Source organism: Leishmania martiniquensis, chromosome 20 (genome assembly GCF_017916325.1).
Source record: "Leishmania martiniquensis isolate LSCM1 chromosome 20, whole genome shotgun sequence".
Lineage (NCBI taxonomy): Eukaryota > Euglenozoa > Kinetoplastea > Trypanosomatida > Trypanosomatidae > Leishmania > Leishmania martiniquensis.
This window is the reverse complement of record NC_090155.1, coordinates 482235-498978: the sequence shown is the minus strand read 5'-3', so window position 1 is coordinate 498978 and position 16744 is coordinate 482235. Positions and strand designations below refer to the sequence as shown.

At 61.4% G+C, this 16744-nt stretch overlaps 4 protein-coding genes across 4 annotated transcripts; all 4 read right to left on the bottom strand.

Moving 5' to 3' along the window:
* Positions 1-40: 40 nt before the first annotated feature.
* LSCM1_06458 (uncharacterized protein) lies at positions 41-880 on the bottom strand (the record flags this gene model as incomplete). Its single annotated transcript, XM_067323886.1, has 1 exon — positions 41-880. The coding sequence occupies one exon, from the start codon at positions 878-880 to the stop codon at positions 41-43; it is 840 nt and encodes a 279-aa protein (XP_067179200.1).
* Positions 881-1448: 568 nt separating this feature from the next.
* On the bottom strand, positions 1449-2405 carry LSCM1_06457 (uncharacterized protein; the record flags this gene model as incomplete). Its single annotated transcript, XM_067323885.1, has 1 exon — positions 1449-2405. One exon carries the CDS (start codon positions 2403-2405, stop codon positions 1449-1451), a length of 957 nt encoding a protein of 318 aa, XP_067179199.1.
* Positions 2406-3363: 958 nt separating this feature from the next.
* On the bottom strand, positions 3364-5322 carry LSCM1_06456 (uncharacterized protein; the record flags this gene model as incomplete). The annotated part of the gene is made up of 1 exon (XM_067323884.1): positions 3364-5322. The coding sequence occupies one exon, from the start codon at positions 5320-5322 to the stop codon at positions 3364-3366; it is 1959 nt and encodes a 652-aa protein (XP_067179198.1).
* A 1122-nt stretch (positions 5323-6444) lies between these two features.
* LSCM1_06455 (uncharacterized protein) lies at positions 6445-16335 on the bottom strand (the record flags this gene model as incomplete). Its single annotated transcript, XM_067323883.1, has 1 exon — positions 6445-16335. The coding sequence occupies one exon, from the start codon at positions 16333-16335 to the stop codon at positions 6445-6447; it is 9891 nt and encodes a 3296-aa protein (XP_067179197.1).
* Between the last annotated feature and the right edge of the window lie 409 nt (positions 16336-16744).

Below are 16744 nucleotides of genomic sequence, written 5' to 3'. Positions count from 1 at the left end.
CTTTTCTTTCTCGCTTGCTCTCGGCTCGACTAGGCATGCACTAAAATCGGTCATCATGGAGCGCGTCTAACGCGCCGCACACGATCAAAGGGGGGAAGTGAAGTCCCATGAACGTGTGCCCTGGAAGCGTGCGAGAGGATGTGCCTGGCGTAGGCGGGCGGGGCGGTGAGGCAGGCGCCCTCAAGAGCTCCTCTGCTTCTTTGCTCTGTGACGCTGTGGAGGCAGGGGCTACACCAAAGATGTAGTCGGTGAACTCGTCCATGTGGATCAGCAAGAATCGCGGTGGCTCTGGCGCGTTTGCGTCGGCTCCGTCGAACGCATTGCTCTGTGCGCCACCGCCGGCCTTTTTACTACCGCTGCCCTCCTCCATCTCCGCGCGTGACCGCTTGTAGTGGTCCAGCGGCAGCATGGAGGAGGCGAGCGTCTTTGACGTGCTCGTCAGCCCGTCCGCTCCCGAAACGGTTGCTGACGTGGACTCTACCCATTCTTGTGTGGGGTCAGATCCGTAGAGACACAGCTTGCGGTAGTCTGACCACCCCACACGCATCGCCTCCCGCTGCAGTTCCACGTTCCCGATAAGACGGATGACCAGAAGCGCTGCGGCGCGCATGTACTTGTGCACATCCTGCTCCAGCATGACACGAACGATGGAGACAGACGGACAGATCTGAAGGAGACGGGCGACAAGGCAAATGAAATAATTGGCAGTGTGCAGAGGACCGGCGAGGCCGCCGAGGAAGCGGAGGGTGGTCAGCTCTTCTAGCACCCACAGCAGCGGCTTGTTGGCGCACCGTGTCATGGTGTGCGAGTGCAGCACACGATAGCGGGTGGGCGGGTCGAGGGCTGCAATCGCAGCCCGCCCTTTGAGATTCCACGACATGAGGAGGTAGAGGTGGTATGGGTGTAACTGTGTGTGTGTGTGTGCGTGTAGGCTCAGAGCGGGTGACAGATATGAGGAGAGTGTCGTAGGAAATGGAAAAGGGGTAATGGGGCAGAGGGAGGGAGAGAGAGAGAGCACATGAAGAGGGAAGACGGCTCACGGCTGACGCAGGCCGCAGCCGTACAGCCGTTCTCTTTTCCGCCTCCTTTGAGGCTCGTCGCCTTCACGCCTTTGCCCAGCGTTCGGCGTGAGGGGCGAGGCAGAGAGAGAGAGGCCGCGTGCACAGATGCCGCCCATGTGGAGGAAGGAGGACGGGGGAGCGGGGGCGGAAGCGCGAGCAAAGAGGCGAGCACACAAGCTGTCGAAAAAAAAGCGCACCAAACCTGGGCTTTGGGTGAGCGGGTGTAAGCCTCCTCTCACTAGCGCGTATGCCCAGGTACGTGAGTCCGCCAAGAGACGCACGGAAAAAAGTACTCCTTGGGGCGGGAGAGAGAGAGGAGCTCTCTCCCCCCACTCGTACTGGGGTGTCTACCCTTCATTCGCGCCAGATAATCGCGCCAGAGCTGCCCTAGCTACTGTAGAGAAGCCGCACAAACAACCACACAAAGGCCGGCGCCTGCGCCAGGGCCGCCATATAGGTGAACACGCGAGACCGTGGCGGCACACGACCGCCGTCGCGCGTGTACTGCAGCCCTACGATTCGTACGGTGAAGAAGCCATGCGCCACTATTCCGTATAGCATGAGAAGGCCGCTGTAGAGGCGACTTGGCGGTAGACACTGCGACACGAGGACGCCAAGGCAGAGGAGAACGTACTTGTATCCGCACAGTGCGAGCAGCTCTAGCAGCGGCAGGTTCGGCACGACGCGGAGCGCATACGCCACACCCTTTAGCATCACACACTCGAGGAAGAACCAAATGCCAATCACCCACGCAGTGGAGATGAGCGACGCTGCCGTTACCGAATTCGTCGGCGACTTGGCGCCAAGAATGTAGGCAGCGAGGACGACGTAGGTTATCACACTCATGAGAGGGATGTACAGGTCCGAGGCGAAGACGTCGTGCAGTGGCAGCGAAGGGCCAGTGGAGAAGCTGCAGCCGCCCTCGTGCCCCAGAAGCGTGGGGATCGAGGCAGATGGATACATGGAGTCTGGACTACAGGGCGGGGCGCCAAAGACTTGGTCTCCGGTCACCTCCCCGGCAGCACCGAAATCGCTCTCCCCCCCGGTCGGCGGCTTGCGAACGTACTTGGCGAGGAAGGGCACCATGAGCAAGATCAGCTTTCGCTTCACGTACTTGTTGTCCACGGCGAAGTAGTTGCAGAGAGAGTGCATAAAGGGCATATAGTAAGCCAGTCCAGCCTCGCTCTGCTGAATGTGCTTCTGAAGAATGTTCTGCCCGTAGCTGAGGCCCATCTGCAGCATCATGGCGTTGGGGTCACTGCGGCCAAAGAAGGCGCCACCAGCACCTGGGCTGCCGCCACCCGTGGGACTGAAGTTGATCGGTGGGGTATGCGGGGGCTGCATGACTTCACTGTCGAGCAAGGAAGAGGAGAGAGAAAGGGGGGGCGGCCGGAACGTACGCACTCAGGTTTGAGCGCAGGTTGAAGAAGAAGAGGGTGGGGGCTGCGCTGATGAGGACGGTGCCTCACGTACGTGTTTGTGTGCCTCTCCTTTTTTTCTCTCTCTATTTGTGGGGGTACGTGTAGGCCGTGCGCAGCTATCGTACTTCTCGGACTATGACGAGGCACGGTGATACCGTGCGCGCAGGGAGCATGCCGGATATGGAGGCGAGGTGGGTCGAGTGGGTTGGAGGAGGGAGATGAAGTGGCGCGTGTGTATGCGCAGGGTGGAATGGCAGGAGAGGAGCAAGAAAAAAAAGGAGACGAGATGAGGGCGTGGGAGCACATCGGGTACCCTTCACCACCCCCCGCTTTCGAGCAAAGCTGGGCTGGAGGGGCTTTGCCGCGGTTGGACAAGTTGCTTACCGGAACACGCACGTGGCTTCGGAGATTTCTTCGCAACCCGAAGAACAGAAAGGAAACGAAGCGAAAGCGTTGTCTGCCGGCAGGCTTCGTAGACGTCTACCACCCTTCCCGCCAATTCTCCCTCGCAGCACGCAGAAACGAAAGACAAGAGCGGGAGAGGGACGCGGAGGGGCGAGGGAGGTGAGTGGCTACTGATAGGGGACGCGATGGGAAGACACGAGCGCTGACCTTCCCGCCGAGCCGCTTGCACCCTACAAGAAGACGCAGTGGCTTCTTCCCAGATCTCCGTTGCGTGCTGGGCGTTATTTGAAACGGCTTCAGATGCGTGGAAAATCAAAGGTGGCGTCAGGCACACACACGCACCCTGTACGCACATCGTTATAAGCTTGCGTACCCGCCTTTTAACGGTGCCCTCGCCGCGGGCTGCGTTACGTGCGACTCTCTTTAGCAGCTTGCCACGGCCCTTGCACACGCAGCGGCGCTTAATGGGCAGCGGATTATTTCTTTCGGTTTACCGAGCAGAGGAACTTGAAGCGCTCAAAGCACTCCTTGGCTGTCTTGCCCTCCACCGTCTTGGCGATTCGCTGGAACTTATCTTTCTCCTTGTAGTCTTTCAAGTCACGCAGGCCCTGCTCTAATTGCTTCTGCTGCTTCACAGACCAGTTCTCGACGGACGAGGCCGCGGCGTTGGGGGCTGAGGCGTTCGTGGTGGAGGCCGCGGTGGCAGCTGTAGGGTTGCCAGACCCTGCGTTGTGCAGCGCAGCGGTTAGCTCGCTCACTTTGGCCATGGCCTGCTCCTCTGTAAAGCGGTGACGCAGCACGTCGCAGATCTTGATCCAGCGGTCGACGGAGCCGGGTGGGTACTTGGCCGTCGCCTTCTGAAGCCGGCTTAGGTCTTCGTCCGTCCACTCTGGTGTCGCGTCGACGGGCACCTTCGCCGCCGCCGCTGCGACCTTCTTCGAAGCCGACGTGGGCGCGTCGCCGTCCTGTACTTTCTTCACGGCCTCGCCGTAGCGGTTCACACCGCAGCGTTGCTCCATCTTTCGAATGAGCGCGTTGAACCGCATGACTGCCTCCGCTTCCTCGGCTCCCTCCACGTCTTGGTTCTCCGGATCGCTCGTGCGCGGCCGGCGCTCCGTGGAACAGGCCAATAGAACATCGCGCAGCTTCTGCGCCTCGGTCGCATTGGCAACCTTGGAGAAGATCCACTGCACGTTTGGACGGCGCACACGGTCGGCGAGGAGCTTGTTGGTCGGGGTCTCGTCGAGGAGCCCGTGCTGTCCCAAGAAGCCGAGCACCTCTGTCTGCGCCCTGCGCGTTGCCTGTTTTTCCTCCAGCTGCGCGCCCGCCTCGGCCTCTGCCCTCTCCCGCTGCTTTCGTGCCTCTTCAGCACGGCGGCGCTCTCCCTCGGCCGCGAGCTGCAGCCGGAACGCCTCCCGCTCTCTTGCCTCCCTGAGGCGCTTTTCTTCCTCCTCTTCTCGGCGGCGGCGCAGGCGTGGGTCGCTCCTGCGAGCCCGGTCGACCAAGAGCCGAATGCGCTTCTGCTCCTCCCTGTGGAAGTGGCCCAGCTTGCGCGCGTTCTCGCGCTGGTAGTAGCGCTTCTCCTCGCGGCAAATGCTGTCGTCGAGCTCCACCAGGTCCGCCAGGTGTGCAAAGTCGCGCCAGCTCTGAAAATCCGTCCAGCGGTCATAGAAGCGGAGCACCTCGGCGTGAGGCGTCTCATCGGTGCCGAGGGACGGCATGCCGGGGACGCTGCTCCACTTTTTGTTGCGCTCGAAAACCGGGCCGAAGGTCCTGAAAAAGGCAGCTGTCTCCACGTTCTCGCCAGGGATGGAGTCGTCGAAGGGACGCGAGGAGTCGTAGGCCTGGCGCGTATCTGGATCTCCAAGGATATCGAAGGCGCGTTGCACCTTCTTGAATAGCTCATCGGAGTGGTTTTGCTGCTTGTCGGGGTGAGTCTCGAGGCAGCGGCGGCGGTAGGCCATTTTGATTTGGTCGTCCGTCGCCCCTTCCTGCTGCTCCAGCTTCAGCACGTCGTACCAGTCCACCAGCATGTCTTCTTCCGTCAGCTTGACAAACTTTTTCTTGCGGGAAGAGGACTGGTAGCGGGCACTGTCCTCGGTGCCATCGTCGCCGTCTGCATCATTTGCGCCTGTGCCGTGTGCGCCAGAGGCGATGCCGTCGGCCTCCTCGGCAGCCCACTGCTGCGCCACATTCGGGTCGGCATGTGCATGGTGCGTCCGGGCATCCTCGTGCCGCAGCTGCGTCGCGAGGGCGACAGTGCGACAGAACGCCTCGCCTTGCGGAATGGTGCGGTACACCTCGATCCAGCGGTGCAGCTGCGGCGGTGCATCAGCCGCGACAGCATCCGCAGTGGCGGCCGGCTGCGTCGGAGGCCACTCGAGCACCTCCTCGCCCGGCTTCAAGACCGGCAATTCGATCGATAACACTTGCATCGCTGGCGGCTGCTGCGACACTGAAGGGCTGTAGAAACAGACCGAGAGAGAGAGAGATGCGCTCGAAGACTTCGGTAGATGGTGGTTTGGACGCACAGGCACATATGAGCAGAGCTGCTTTCGTATGGGAGCGTATGCACGCTGAGGAGGCAAAAGAGGCTGAGGGAGAGTGAGGTGCAGCTCAACATGTCCGACGCCATTCGAGCTTCCGAGCGGCGTAGCCGCATTAGGCGTCCCTTTTTCCCTTTGTGACGGCCTGCCCCCCCCCTCCCCTCCCCCATACACACACTCGAACACACGCGAGAAGGCGCTGAGGTGGTGGGCGACGCGCGAGCTGATCGCGTCCAGAAAGCGAAAGGCAGAAGCTGAGGCAGGCAAGGGTACTGGACGAGGCGTGTGTGTGTGTGTGTCTGGGAGGGGAGGGGGAGCAATACCTATGAAGCTGGAAGATTGGCTGCTTCCTCTGCACATGGTGGTATTGTGTCCAGCGAATGCGTGACCCGCTCACCACAGCATGAAGACAACGGCAATGCCTACGCGGTATCGACCGCCATCCGTTCCGCACTCAGCTCTCCCGTTGTTGGATATAAACAGAAGTGGTGGAAAAGAGGGTGTGACGCAGACGTGAAAAAAAAGGGGGAGGGGGATGAAGCCGGGGAAGTTAATACCGGAGAAAACAACCCAAAAGGCGCGAAGGACCACACGGACACACGCATACACGGAGAGGACGAGAGTGGCGATGGCGAACGCAGAAAGAAGACACACCACACAGACAGACAGACAGACACACAAACGTCCACAGACTCATGCGCGAAGGTATACAGGCGGGAGACACACTTTCGACAGACACGAGATGCCTTCACGGGCTAGCACGGCCATCAACATCTGCACACATACAGACACACATGGAAGAAAAAAAAACAGCAGAGAAAGAGCTGCGCTCTGCAACCATGGATGCACGCCTGTTCACCAATGCGCTCGTGGAAGGAGGAAGGGAACAGAGCAGCAAAAATATCCGGAAAATAGGGAGGCATATGACAAGGTCACGTATGGGGCGCGCACCCGCGACAAAGCAGGCAGAGGGAGGGGGTAGGTAGGTTCCTCTCAGTGCTTTAAGCGCCACTACCACAGCGGGCCCCAGCCAAAGTACATGGTCGTGTAGTTGTCGATGCGCGTCGCCTCATCAATCAAGAAGCTCACCTGCTCCTCTGGCGTCATCCCCAGCGATTGTGTTCGAACGGCGGCATCGTCAAAGGCAGTTGACATGTACAGGAGGTCTGGCCGGCGGCAGCTGTCTTGCGTTGTGTTGAAGATGTTTACCTTGTTTCGATCGATCGCCATCTCCATCCCGCGCAGCTTATTACGAATGCGCTCTGCGATGTCCTGCGGCGACCGGCTCTTCTCCATGATGTTCTTCATCTTGCCCTTGTACTGCACGATTGGGTCGTGGACGAAGGCGGAAAGCAGGGCCATGATGCTGTCGCGGTTCTTCTGCAGCGTTGCCTGCGTGCGTGTCGCGGAGGCGCGAAAGATCCCATCCACGCCGAAGACCTCCATCGCATTTGTCAGCATGCGTGTGAGGCGAAACGGGATCGTCTCGGGCAGAACGTGCCGCAGACGGCCGACATCGAAGCTGTCACCGAAGTCGATGTGGACAATCTTGCCAGAGGACATGGAGATGAGGATGTTGCCCAGATGCCGGTCACCGAGCCCCAGCACGTAGCCCACCATGGACATGGTCGCCAAGGACACTGTGAAGGCGGTTCGGCGGTCAAGCCACTGCTCCGCCGTGTTGGCACGGTGCCACATGACTCGAGAGACGTCGACGGCCTCGCAGTGCTCGCTCTGCATCACGAAGTCGAGCATTTCTGTGCGCTGAATGAGGCTGAGCTTGTCCCAGTTGCCGAACGACCCAACGTATGCGCGCAGCACACTGGACTCCTGATGCGTGCGCACGTTCGAGATGGTGGCGCGGTAGTTGCAGATTGTGTTGTTGATCGTATTCGCGTTCTCCACCCAGCCTAGCAGCCCCACGTTGGAGCTGATCGGGATGACAGGGAAGCGATGGATATACGCGCTGCTCGGCATGCGGGTGTGACTCAGCAGCACGTTCACCATGCCCAGCAGTTGCATGACACGCTCGTCCATGCGAATGTCCTCGTTGCCCTTCAGGCAGTACGTGTAAAGGCAGCCGTCCGAGCCGTTGAGCTGGATGCGGCGCGGCCGCTTCTTCGACGGGATGACATCCAGCTTGGAACTGAAGGACGCGATCGTCGGATAATGGTCGCGGCAGTGGCCGTCGTACTCGCCGAACACGGCCACGGACAGATTGCGCAGGTGCAGCAGCGGCTCCATCGCCTTCTGCGGTTCGCGGCCCAGCTTCTCCGCGACGTGTTTCGAGATCTCCTCGATGAGCTGACTGACGACACCCGCCGCTTTTTCGCGCTGGCCGTTGCGGTCGTCGTCCATGACCATTTGCACAAATTGGCCAATGTCACCGACAGTGAAGAGAAGGTGACGCCGGTGGGCGTGGAAGATGTCCAGCGTGCTCTGCAGGCGGCGGTACACCTCCTCCGGGTCCTCCTCGTACTCGGCGTTCGGGTTCCACGCAGCGGCGACCTGGCTCAGGTTCTCTCGAATCTTCTCGATGGGAATGGCGGACACGTCCACGAGCAGCTTCGCCACTGCCTCGGCTTCGTGGAAGATGCGCTTCGGGCAGTGCTGGATGATGCCCTGCACGATCTCCTGCTTCCGCGCCAGCGGATTCGACGTGTCGGGCACGGCAGACGCACCCGGTAACGTTGTCGTCTCATCTCCGTTGTTGTGGGTGGCGTTACTATTGCTGCTGCTGCTGCTGGAGTCTGACATCATCACCACGAGAAGCGGGAAGACGGTGGCCTGTGGATGTACCTCACACAGGGAGCGCAGGATCATGCCAATGACCTCGCGGATGTCGTGGCTGTCACTGCTGAGATGACCAATAAGCTGCGGGATGGTCTGCACCCAGTGGTCGATAGGGATGCGCGATATGCTGTCGGCCACCATCTCCTTCAGCAGCTCCACCCCGTTGTGAATCACCCAGAGCTGCAGCAAACGCATGACGGCCGGCAGCGCCTCGGAGGAGTCTTTGCAGCGGCAGATCGCGCCCACAAAGCCCTGGTGCGCCGCCTCCACGAAGGTGCGCTGGTCCTCTGGGGAGAGGTTGTGGTCACGCTGCTGGATGCGGTAGTTCATGAGGCCCCAGCTGTGCCACGCCTCGTAGCTCGAGGGAATGGCGCGGATAGCCTTGTGGAAATGGCTTAACTCCTCATCGCGGAAGCCGCGCTCCCAGAAGGAGTCAGCGTGCAGCTCCTGCTTCCACGTGCCCAGTCGCAGCTGTGCGTCGCCATAGCACGTGGCGTTGTTCACCTCCAAGTCTCTGCCGCAGTCGCGCAGGAACATCTCCATCGACTCCACCGCGGCCTGCCGCTTTCCTTGACTCCACAAGTGCGTGATGAAGCCGACGACCACCTTTGGATTCTTGTCCACAGACGAGAGCGTCGCCGCCGCGATGCCCTCCACGGGCGCCGGTGACGCCGATGCTGTCTCTCGCGGACTGACAGCTTGGCTGCTGCGCCCGCTAAACGAGCCGTGCCGCAGCCAGCTCATGGCCCACTCCGTCAGCTGCGGGTGGCTTGCCTGCCGCGTTTCGCAGAAGTGCAGAATCATATCCGCCATTTCGCCTGTGCTGAGCACGAGCGAGTGCAGCATTAGCGAGCGCAGGCTCGGCTGCAGGGAGTCCGGCTTAAGAGAGCGAAACCGGTTGTTCCACCGTTCGTAGATTTGCTGCCGGCCCTTGGCGGAGCGGCAGTGGCAGTAGTCTATCATCTCCTCCATTTCTGTGAAGTGCTGCAGCATGGTCAGGCTCTCGTAGGCATGCATGTGGCTGAGTGGGAGAAGCGTGCGCAGGCTCTCGTCGATCACGAGCTTCGACTGTGTGATCATATGCCGCAGGTTCTCGTAGGCGGCGCCACTGTGCTCCGCAATGGCGCTCTTCAGCGCCACACCGTTGAGGAAGAAGAGGCGAAGCGCCGCGGTGTGCCGCTCCGACATGGAGAGCCGCTCCGCGAGGAGTTGCACGTCGTCCCACCGGCCCAGCAGCCACGCCGCCGTTGCACCGCAGCGCGCGACTGTCGAGGACACGTACGCATCCGGCTGGGCGCTGACCTGCATCGCGACATCATAAGCCCGACTCCACTCACCACAGAGGGTGAGGGTGCGCACGTAGCCCTCCAGAATGTGCGGTGGCACCGTCATGTCGCGCATCGCCTGCTGCGTGATGGACTTGGCGTACGTGTGCTGCGCCTTGCTCCACCAGCATAGCAGCTCGTAGCCGAAGCCGGCTTGGTCCTCGCCGCCTTCGTAGCGGATGGCGCGGAAGAGCCCCACGACGGAGTCCTGCATTTCACGCTGACTGTAGAGCCAAGCCAGAGGCCATACCGTCTTTTGGATTACGTCCCGTGGCATTTTTATGTACCGGTATAGGTTGAGCATGGCGAGCAGGCGGTTCTCAAGGTAGCTGAGCGCCTTGTCGTACATGCGGGTTCGCTCGGCTGCGCGGACGATGTCCTCAGTCGAGAAGAGCATATTCGGCTGCGCCGGGATGTGCGCCCCGACCGGCTGCAGGTCAGCGTCGTGGTTTTCGGTGCTGAGATCGTTACTGTGGGTGCTGGTGGTGCTCATGATGTTCAGCGGGCCGATCGCCCCTGGCTGCTGCAGCGCGTGCGCGTCGGTACGACACACAACGGAGTTCACAAGGGGCCTGTAGCTTCCCATGACAGGCACTCCCACCGCGCCCAGCACGCCCGCCGGTGACTGGTCTGTGTTGGGGGAGGACACCGCGTCCCCCGGTTTCCCCTCGCTCTCGGCCTCGTCGATCGCGTCCCCCGGCGAGCAGCTGCGCAGCTCCGCCTCCTCTTCGTGGGTCGGCGCCTGCGACCTTGACGAGGCGGCGGGTTGTGGCTGCTGCCGTCCAGGCGTGGCGGCCGCATCCTCGTTCCCGTCAAAGGAGGCGAACTCGTACATGTCCACATCACGGCCGGAGGTATGGCGGTGGCCGTGTGCGCTGTTAGGGGGAGGACTAGCAGGTACCGCTGAACCACCACCGGCGTCCTCGGCTACTGCCGCCCCGGCGTCATCGCTTGCTACCCCCGCACCACCACTTGGGTCGCGCTGGAAACACGGCACCTGCCGTCTGCGCACCTTCGCCATGCGCAGCGGATCGATGGGAGCGGCACTGGCAGTAGAGAGCTCCATCTTTGGCAGCCCTGTCGACGCCGAGCTTCGAGTTTGCAGAGAGACGACGTTGCTCGTGCTAGTCGCCGTACTGCGCAGAAGCAGCGACCCGTTCTCGGATGGGTGGCTGAAGCGACGATGGTCGAGCCGCCGCATCGACCGTACCACCTCAAGCACTTCCGGCTTGACGTTCGGCTCGTTATGGTCGAGGTAGTCGGCGAGCCCAAGACACTTGCTCGACAGATCGTGATCAGGGCAGTTCAATACGAGGGTCAGCATCTCGTTTAATTTCTTGATTTGCTCAGCCGAGAGAGACTCGTAGAGGCACTTGAACGAAGGCAGGAAGAGTCCCCGACGCAGGGGCTCGTGCTTGTCGAGCAGGTCCACCATCATGCGAAAGGCCGGGTGCGGTGAGACGAGAATGATGTACTTCTGAAACTCGGCGAACCACTCACGCAGTTTACTCTCCTTGAGACGGAAGCCCAGCTCCACATGCTTCATGAAGAGGGCAACCTCCTGGCCCGCCGTGGCGGCGCTGCCCGCTGTGTCGGCACTGAGGCTCAACGCTATGTCCTCCTCCTCAGCCCTAGCAAAGGCCTCCGGTACGATTGTACGCCGCAGGTATGACCCACCTCCAGCTGACCCGCCCGCGGCTGCCGCGCCGGCATTAGTGTTAGGGGCGCCAAAGCCGCCTATATTCGGCAGCACACCGATTCCTGAGCTCGCTGCATTGCCCACCCCCAGTCCGCCGACCGGTGAGCCAGTGGCGCTGCCAGCCGCTGTCCCCCCAACAAGCAGCGGGGAGCCGGCACCGCCGCCTGCAAGGGTTGTAACGTTGGCCGCCGGCATGCCCATGGTATTGAAAACAGGGGACCCGGTCGTGTTCGTCATGCGTTCCTCCCCTTCGCCGATACGGTCGCGCAGCACCTTGATCGTGCTGCGGCCGCTAGGGTGCAACGCCGCCAGCACTTTCAGCGACTCCCGTACCCCTGGGGTGGATAGACGTGGGCCAAGATCCTCGTTTAGTTCGCAGTGCCGCGTGAGGGTGCAGATGCCATGCAGCAGCGACGAGAAGAACTGAACCGCCTTCAGCTCGCACACGATGTGCACGGCAGCGCAGAGGGACTGACTGCGCACATCCACCAGCTGGTCGGACTGCTGTAGGAACTGCAGCAGCATCGGAAAGACGATGGGGATGCAATGAGGTGGAATGTAGCTGGCATTCAGCACAATTTCCACCACGCGGAGGCAGAACTCGCGCGACTCCGTGCGGTCCTGCAGCGCCACGTCCACCAGCCTCGGATACAGCCATGCCCACGACTCGGACTGCTCCTTGCCGGAGAGCTTGCCGGGCTTAAGCGCGCTCACCACCTCAAGGACAGCACGGAAGAGCGGGCGGTCTTTCGGGGTCCAAAGCTGCTCCAGTAGGACCACAATTTCAGGCAGCATAAGCCGCACGATACGCTCGTGCCGCATGGCGGTAACGGCTGCTAGTACGTGTAGCGCCTCTACCCGCAGGGACGGGCTATCCGTGACGCGCTTTGTGATCTGCAGCACCGCCCGCACGGCGTGAACGCCGCCAACGAGGTCCTTCTTGTCCTGTGTGAAGCGGATGAACTGGAGCAGGGTGCGCAAAGCCTGGGAGCAGACGGCGTCGGAGAGCGACGCATCCAGCATGCGGCTCAGCGTGCGGTACACAATCACTGTGTAGTCGTAGGTGAGCTCCAGGTCCGCCTCATCCTGGATGGCGACCTCCTCCTTCTTTTTCGCGGTGGTCGCGACGGACTGCGCGGAGGGGTCAATGGCGCCGAGCTGGCCAAATAGCGTCAGCATACTCAGCGATTCGCTGACGGTGCAGGAGCTGCCGGTGTAGACGTGGGTCAGCGCGGCAATTAGCTCCTGCTGCTTTCGCAGATCCGTCGAGGCGCTCGGGATGCACATGCCGTGCACGTACACGAGAACGTTGATGGCGGCGTGGCTCAGTGTCGGTGACGGTGACTGCTTCAGGATCTCCACAACCGGGTTGTAGAGCTCCAGTACATCGTCCTGGTACTGCAAGATAGTCTTTTCATCGTTAGCCAGAGCCTGCAGTATGACCTCGAGCGTCTTGAGGATCGAAAGCAGCAGCACATCTGGCACACTGAGCTCTACGAGACGCTTGCGAAAGGCGTAGAAGATGCGACTGAGGTGGCTGTCAAGCTGACGGATGCACAGCCGGGTAAAGGTCTGCAGGTCTGCCATACTGCGAAGGAGTATGCTCACATCGTTCGTGTACTCGAGCACAACGACACACGACTCAATCGTGACGTAGAGGCTCTGCTGCACCGCCACGACGGAGGGCGAGGGCTTGGAGTCCTGGGTGATGGCAACGAGCAGCTCCACCGTCTTCTCGCGTACGAGCGCTGGACTGTTCAGAAAACTCAACAGCGAGGATAAGATACGCTGCTCCGATAGAAAGGCGCGCAGGTTCGTGGCGTTCGCCAGTAGCGTAATCTCGTACAACCCGCACTGGCGGTCGACCTCCATCAGAACGTTCTTCATGTACGCCTCCAGTATCTCTGTCACACGTGTGGAGTAAGTCGACGTCTTGTGCTCCTTCGCGTACGCTATCCACTGCTGCAGGCTTGAAATAATCGTCTCGCTGCTCTGCTGCCGCACAAGTGGGTCCTCGTGACGCTGGAAGGCGATAACCAAGTTCTTGAGGTCGTGCAGATGCTGCACGGACGTGAGGGGCCGCGCCGTGAAGACTTTCAGCGCCACTCTCAGGTCACTTCTCGGCACTGGTGGGGGTGCGACCGCCGCACTGGCGCCACCTGCACCGCTGCCGCTTGCCACCGCGTGCGCTACAGGACTAAAGGGTGTGCTGGTCGGCGCCGAGAGCGGGGAGCAGCGAAGTGGTCCGCCGGCACCGTAAGGGGCTCCGCTGCTCGCGTCGCCGCTGCCAACGGTGTAGGCGCTCTCGGGACCCAGGAAGCTGTTGTTCCCTGAGTGTGTATGGCCAGAGGAGGGGCGCGGTGCCAAGGGTGAGGACGGGGCCACGCTGCTCGTGCTGCCCTCGCGGCGGGGCGCTGCCGTATTTTCGCTTGGCCGAAAGTACTGTGTTAGGCGCCCCACCGCGCCGCCAGCGCCAACAGGTGTGCTGCATATCCCTGAGCGAGAGAGCGTCATCATCGACTCCGTGTTGTTGCCGAGGCTGAACGGGTGAGACCCGACGACACGAGAGGCGCTGTTGATTGCCGTGCCCCCAAAGCCGCTGATACTACCGTCGCCACCGTCGCGGTTGTGTAAGGAGTGGCCTTGCTGATGCTGCTGTTGGGCTGTGGAGCTCAAAAGCTGGGCCAAGGACTGGGGGAACGCGCCGGCCGCTGCCGATGGAGCGATAGGCTCCTTCAAAACGCTATCAACCAGTTTGTCCAGAGCCGTCTGCACATCGGCGCACAGCTGCGGGCACGAGGCTTGTATTACACGAAGCGAGTCTACGAGAGACTGGGTCAGGGTCGCGTGGGTGAGGTAGGGCAAGCAGCGCTGCACAATGTCGTCAATGGTCAGGGCGTGGTGTGCACTCGGAGTGGAGAGGCCAAAGACTGGTGCGGTGGTCGAGGTAGGGGAGACGCTGAGGGAGCACGGGCCTGCCGAGCGTAGTGAGGTTGTCGTAATGGAGATGAGCGGGGCGCCCTCCTGGTTGGCGTTTTCGTCGTTGTGGTCGTTCGAGGACTGCGCCAGTGGCACCAACGGCGAGGCTGCGTTCGGTTCGCTGTCTGACCGCAGAGGTCGCTGAATGTGGACGGAGGCTGCAACGGTGTCGCGACTGGAGTGCCGTGAGGCCTTTCGCACCTCAGCGATGGAGGGTGTCAAGCAGACGTCTTGAGAGGGATTCTGCGCTGTTGGGCTCGGGAGTGTGGTGGAAGTGCTGACGTGGTCGGCGCGACGGCCACCGCCCATGGGTCCTAGCGATGCGGCGCTTCCGCTGGCCGACGTCGAGGCCGCGCAGATGGCCGCCATGATGGACCAGCATGCTTCCTGCGTCTCCGGACGGGAGATGTAGCGTTGCAGAATCGACTCCAAGTTTGTGCGACTCGTCGGGTCAAACACACTGTACCCTACACTGCGGACGAAGGAGGCCACATTTTGCAGCTCGTGCGCCTTGAAGCGCTCGTCGCGCACATTCTTCACGGGCTCCATGATTATAGCGCAGTAGGTGGTGCGGCGCGGTGTAGACGCGATGTCGACCGGCGCAATGATCGGCACTAGGTCGCACACGGCGCCGCGCACCAGAGGCGATTTGGATACTCGCTGCTGCTCAGTGACGAGCACGCATAGCTGCGGCATCACCTGCCTATCGATCGAGGAGAGCCCGCGACTACTGAGGAGGGCGTGTAGGGTCTTTAGAGCTGATACAATGTGGCCCTCGTTGTGCTGACTCGCGTTCAGCGTCCGCATGCACTCATCGCAGAGGCGCCGGTTCTCCAGCACCAGCTCGTTGGGCCGCATGCTGCTTGTGTTTCGGAAGATGGCGACCAGGCACTCGTAGGCGGCTTCGCGGAGCAGCGCGTCGGGGCTGCCTGTGAGCATCATGCTGAGTTGAATTGCCTGCACACGAGCTGTGCCAGAGATGTAGCGCGGGTTCACTTCGGCAGTGGCGGCGCAGCCGAGCATGATAGAGAAGAACTGAGCCGGGAAGGCCGATTTGGCCTGCTGCACGCGGCCGTGAAGTTGCAGGAGTGCCTGCTCGCAGTTTTCGCGCAGCTCCTTCTGCACAAATGCCTTCAGCGGCGCCTCTGGCCCTGGGTAGCGCGCATCCGCCTCCAAAAGCAGTTTGTACACCCGCTGCGCCTCCCTGGCGGCCTTCTCATTCCCGCTTTGCCGCAACACCGAGAGACTGCGGCAAAGGCGCGTGTACTTGGAGTGAGGACTGGTATAGACGATCGGGATCAACGCCTCTACGAGACTTACAGCGAGCAGCAAGGAACGCTCGTTTGGCGTCCGCGACAGCTCCGTGAGGACATCGCGAATGCGCTGCTCCAGAAACGTATCGCGCGACAGAGGGTCGAAGTTGGCCAGCGCGCGCGCTTCGATGGCGTCCACGGCGTCTCGAAGAACTGCCAACGCGTGCGGACTGTCCACAGAGCATTCCAGCTCCCGTAGCAACTGATTCACCTCCTCATCACTTGCGTCTGCGAGGGTGCTACCGGCATTGGCGTTGGCCCTGTTCGGTGAGCTAACGCCGCCGGTGCCGAGCCCGTACGCCGCTGCTGTACCAAAGTCGGTAAAGTTAGTGCGAGTACCGCTAAAGAACACGCCAGCAGCAGCAGAGCTCGTGTGAGCGGCGGCGGAGTTGGCGCCGGCGATGGCCGGCGCCTCGCGCCCGGCGAGCGTCGCGTTTAGCTCTAGCCCACCTCTACTGCTACTAAGGACACCGCCAGGAGTTGGACCGGCCAGCGAACGAGGAGAGCGCTGCGGCTGGTTCTGACCGGGCGGTAGCTGACCCATCGGGTACGCAAAGCGGGGGCTGTAAAAGGCGTTGTTGAGGGCAGCTGGCGCGCCGCCAGCGGCGCCGGAAGAAATGTTCATCCCTGCACCCCCGCCGCCCATGCCGGAAGCGGTCAGTCCCGAGGTCCCATGCGGATGCAAGGGCTGCTGTTTCTGACTAGCATGGGTGGATGTGTGCGGTAAGGGGTACTGTGAGTGTTGAGGTACAGGCAGCTGGCCGCGCGCCGCCGTCCAGTGCAGCTGCTGCATTTCCCGACTCGCTGATGCTCAGAGAGGTGAAGAGGGAGGGGGGCGGGAGGAGAGAGAGGGGGGAGGGAGGGAGGGAACAAGGGCGATGGCGCAGAAGGGCGAGAGTGGTTGTTCAGGAGAGGGACCGTGAGAGAGGCGCCGATCTTCTCTATTCATTCCTATCCGCCCGCTCCCCACACTCACACTTTGGACTACACGAAATGGCCGCGCGTCCACCAAAAAAAAAGAAGAGAAGCACACAAGTCTACTCGAGAACAATGCGTGACAGAGGACCACCGCAACACAAAAGAAGGTGTGTGAGTGAGTGTGAGTGAGAGACAGAGAGAGAGAGCGCCACGGGCACACAGACAGAGACAGACAGAAAGCAAAATAAGAGACGACACGATTAGAGACGGTGTTGAGAGACACA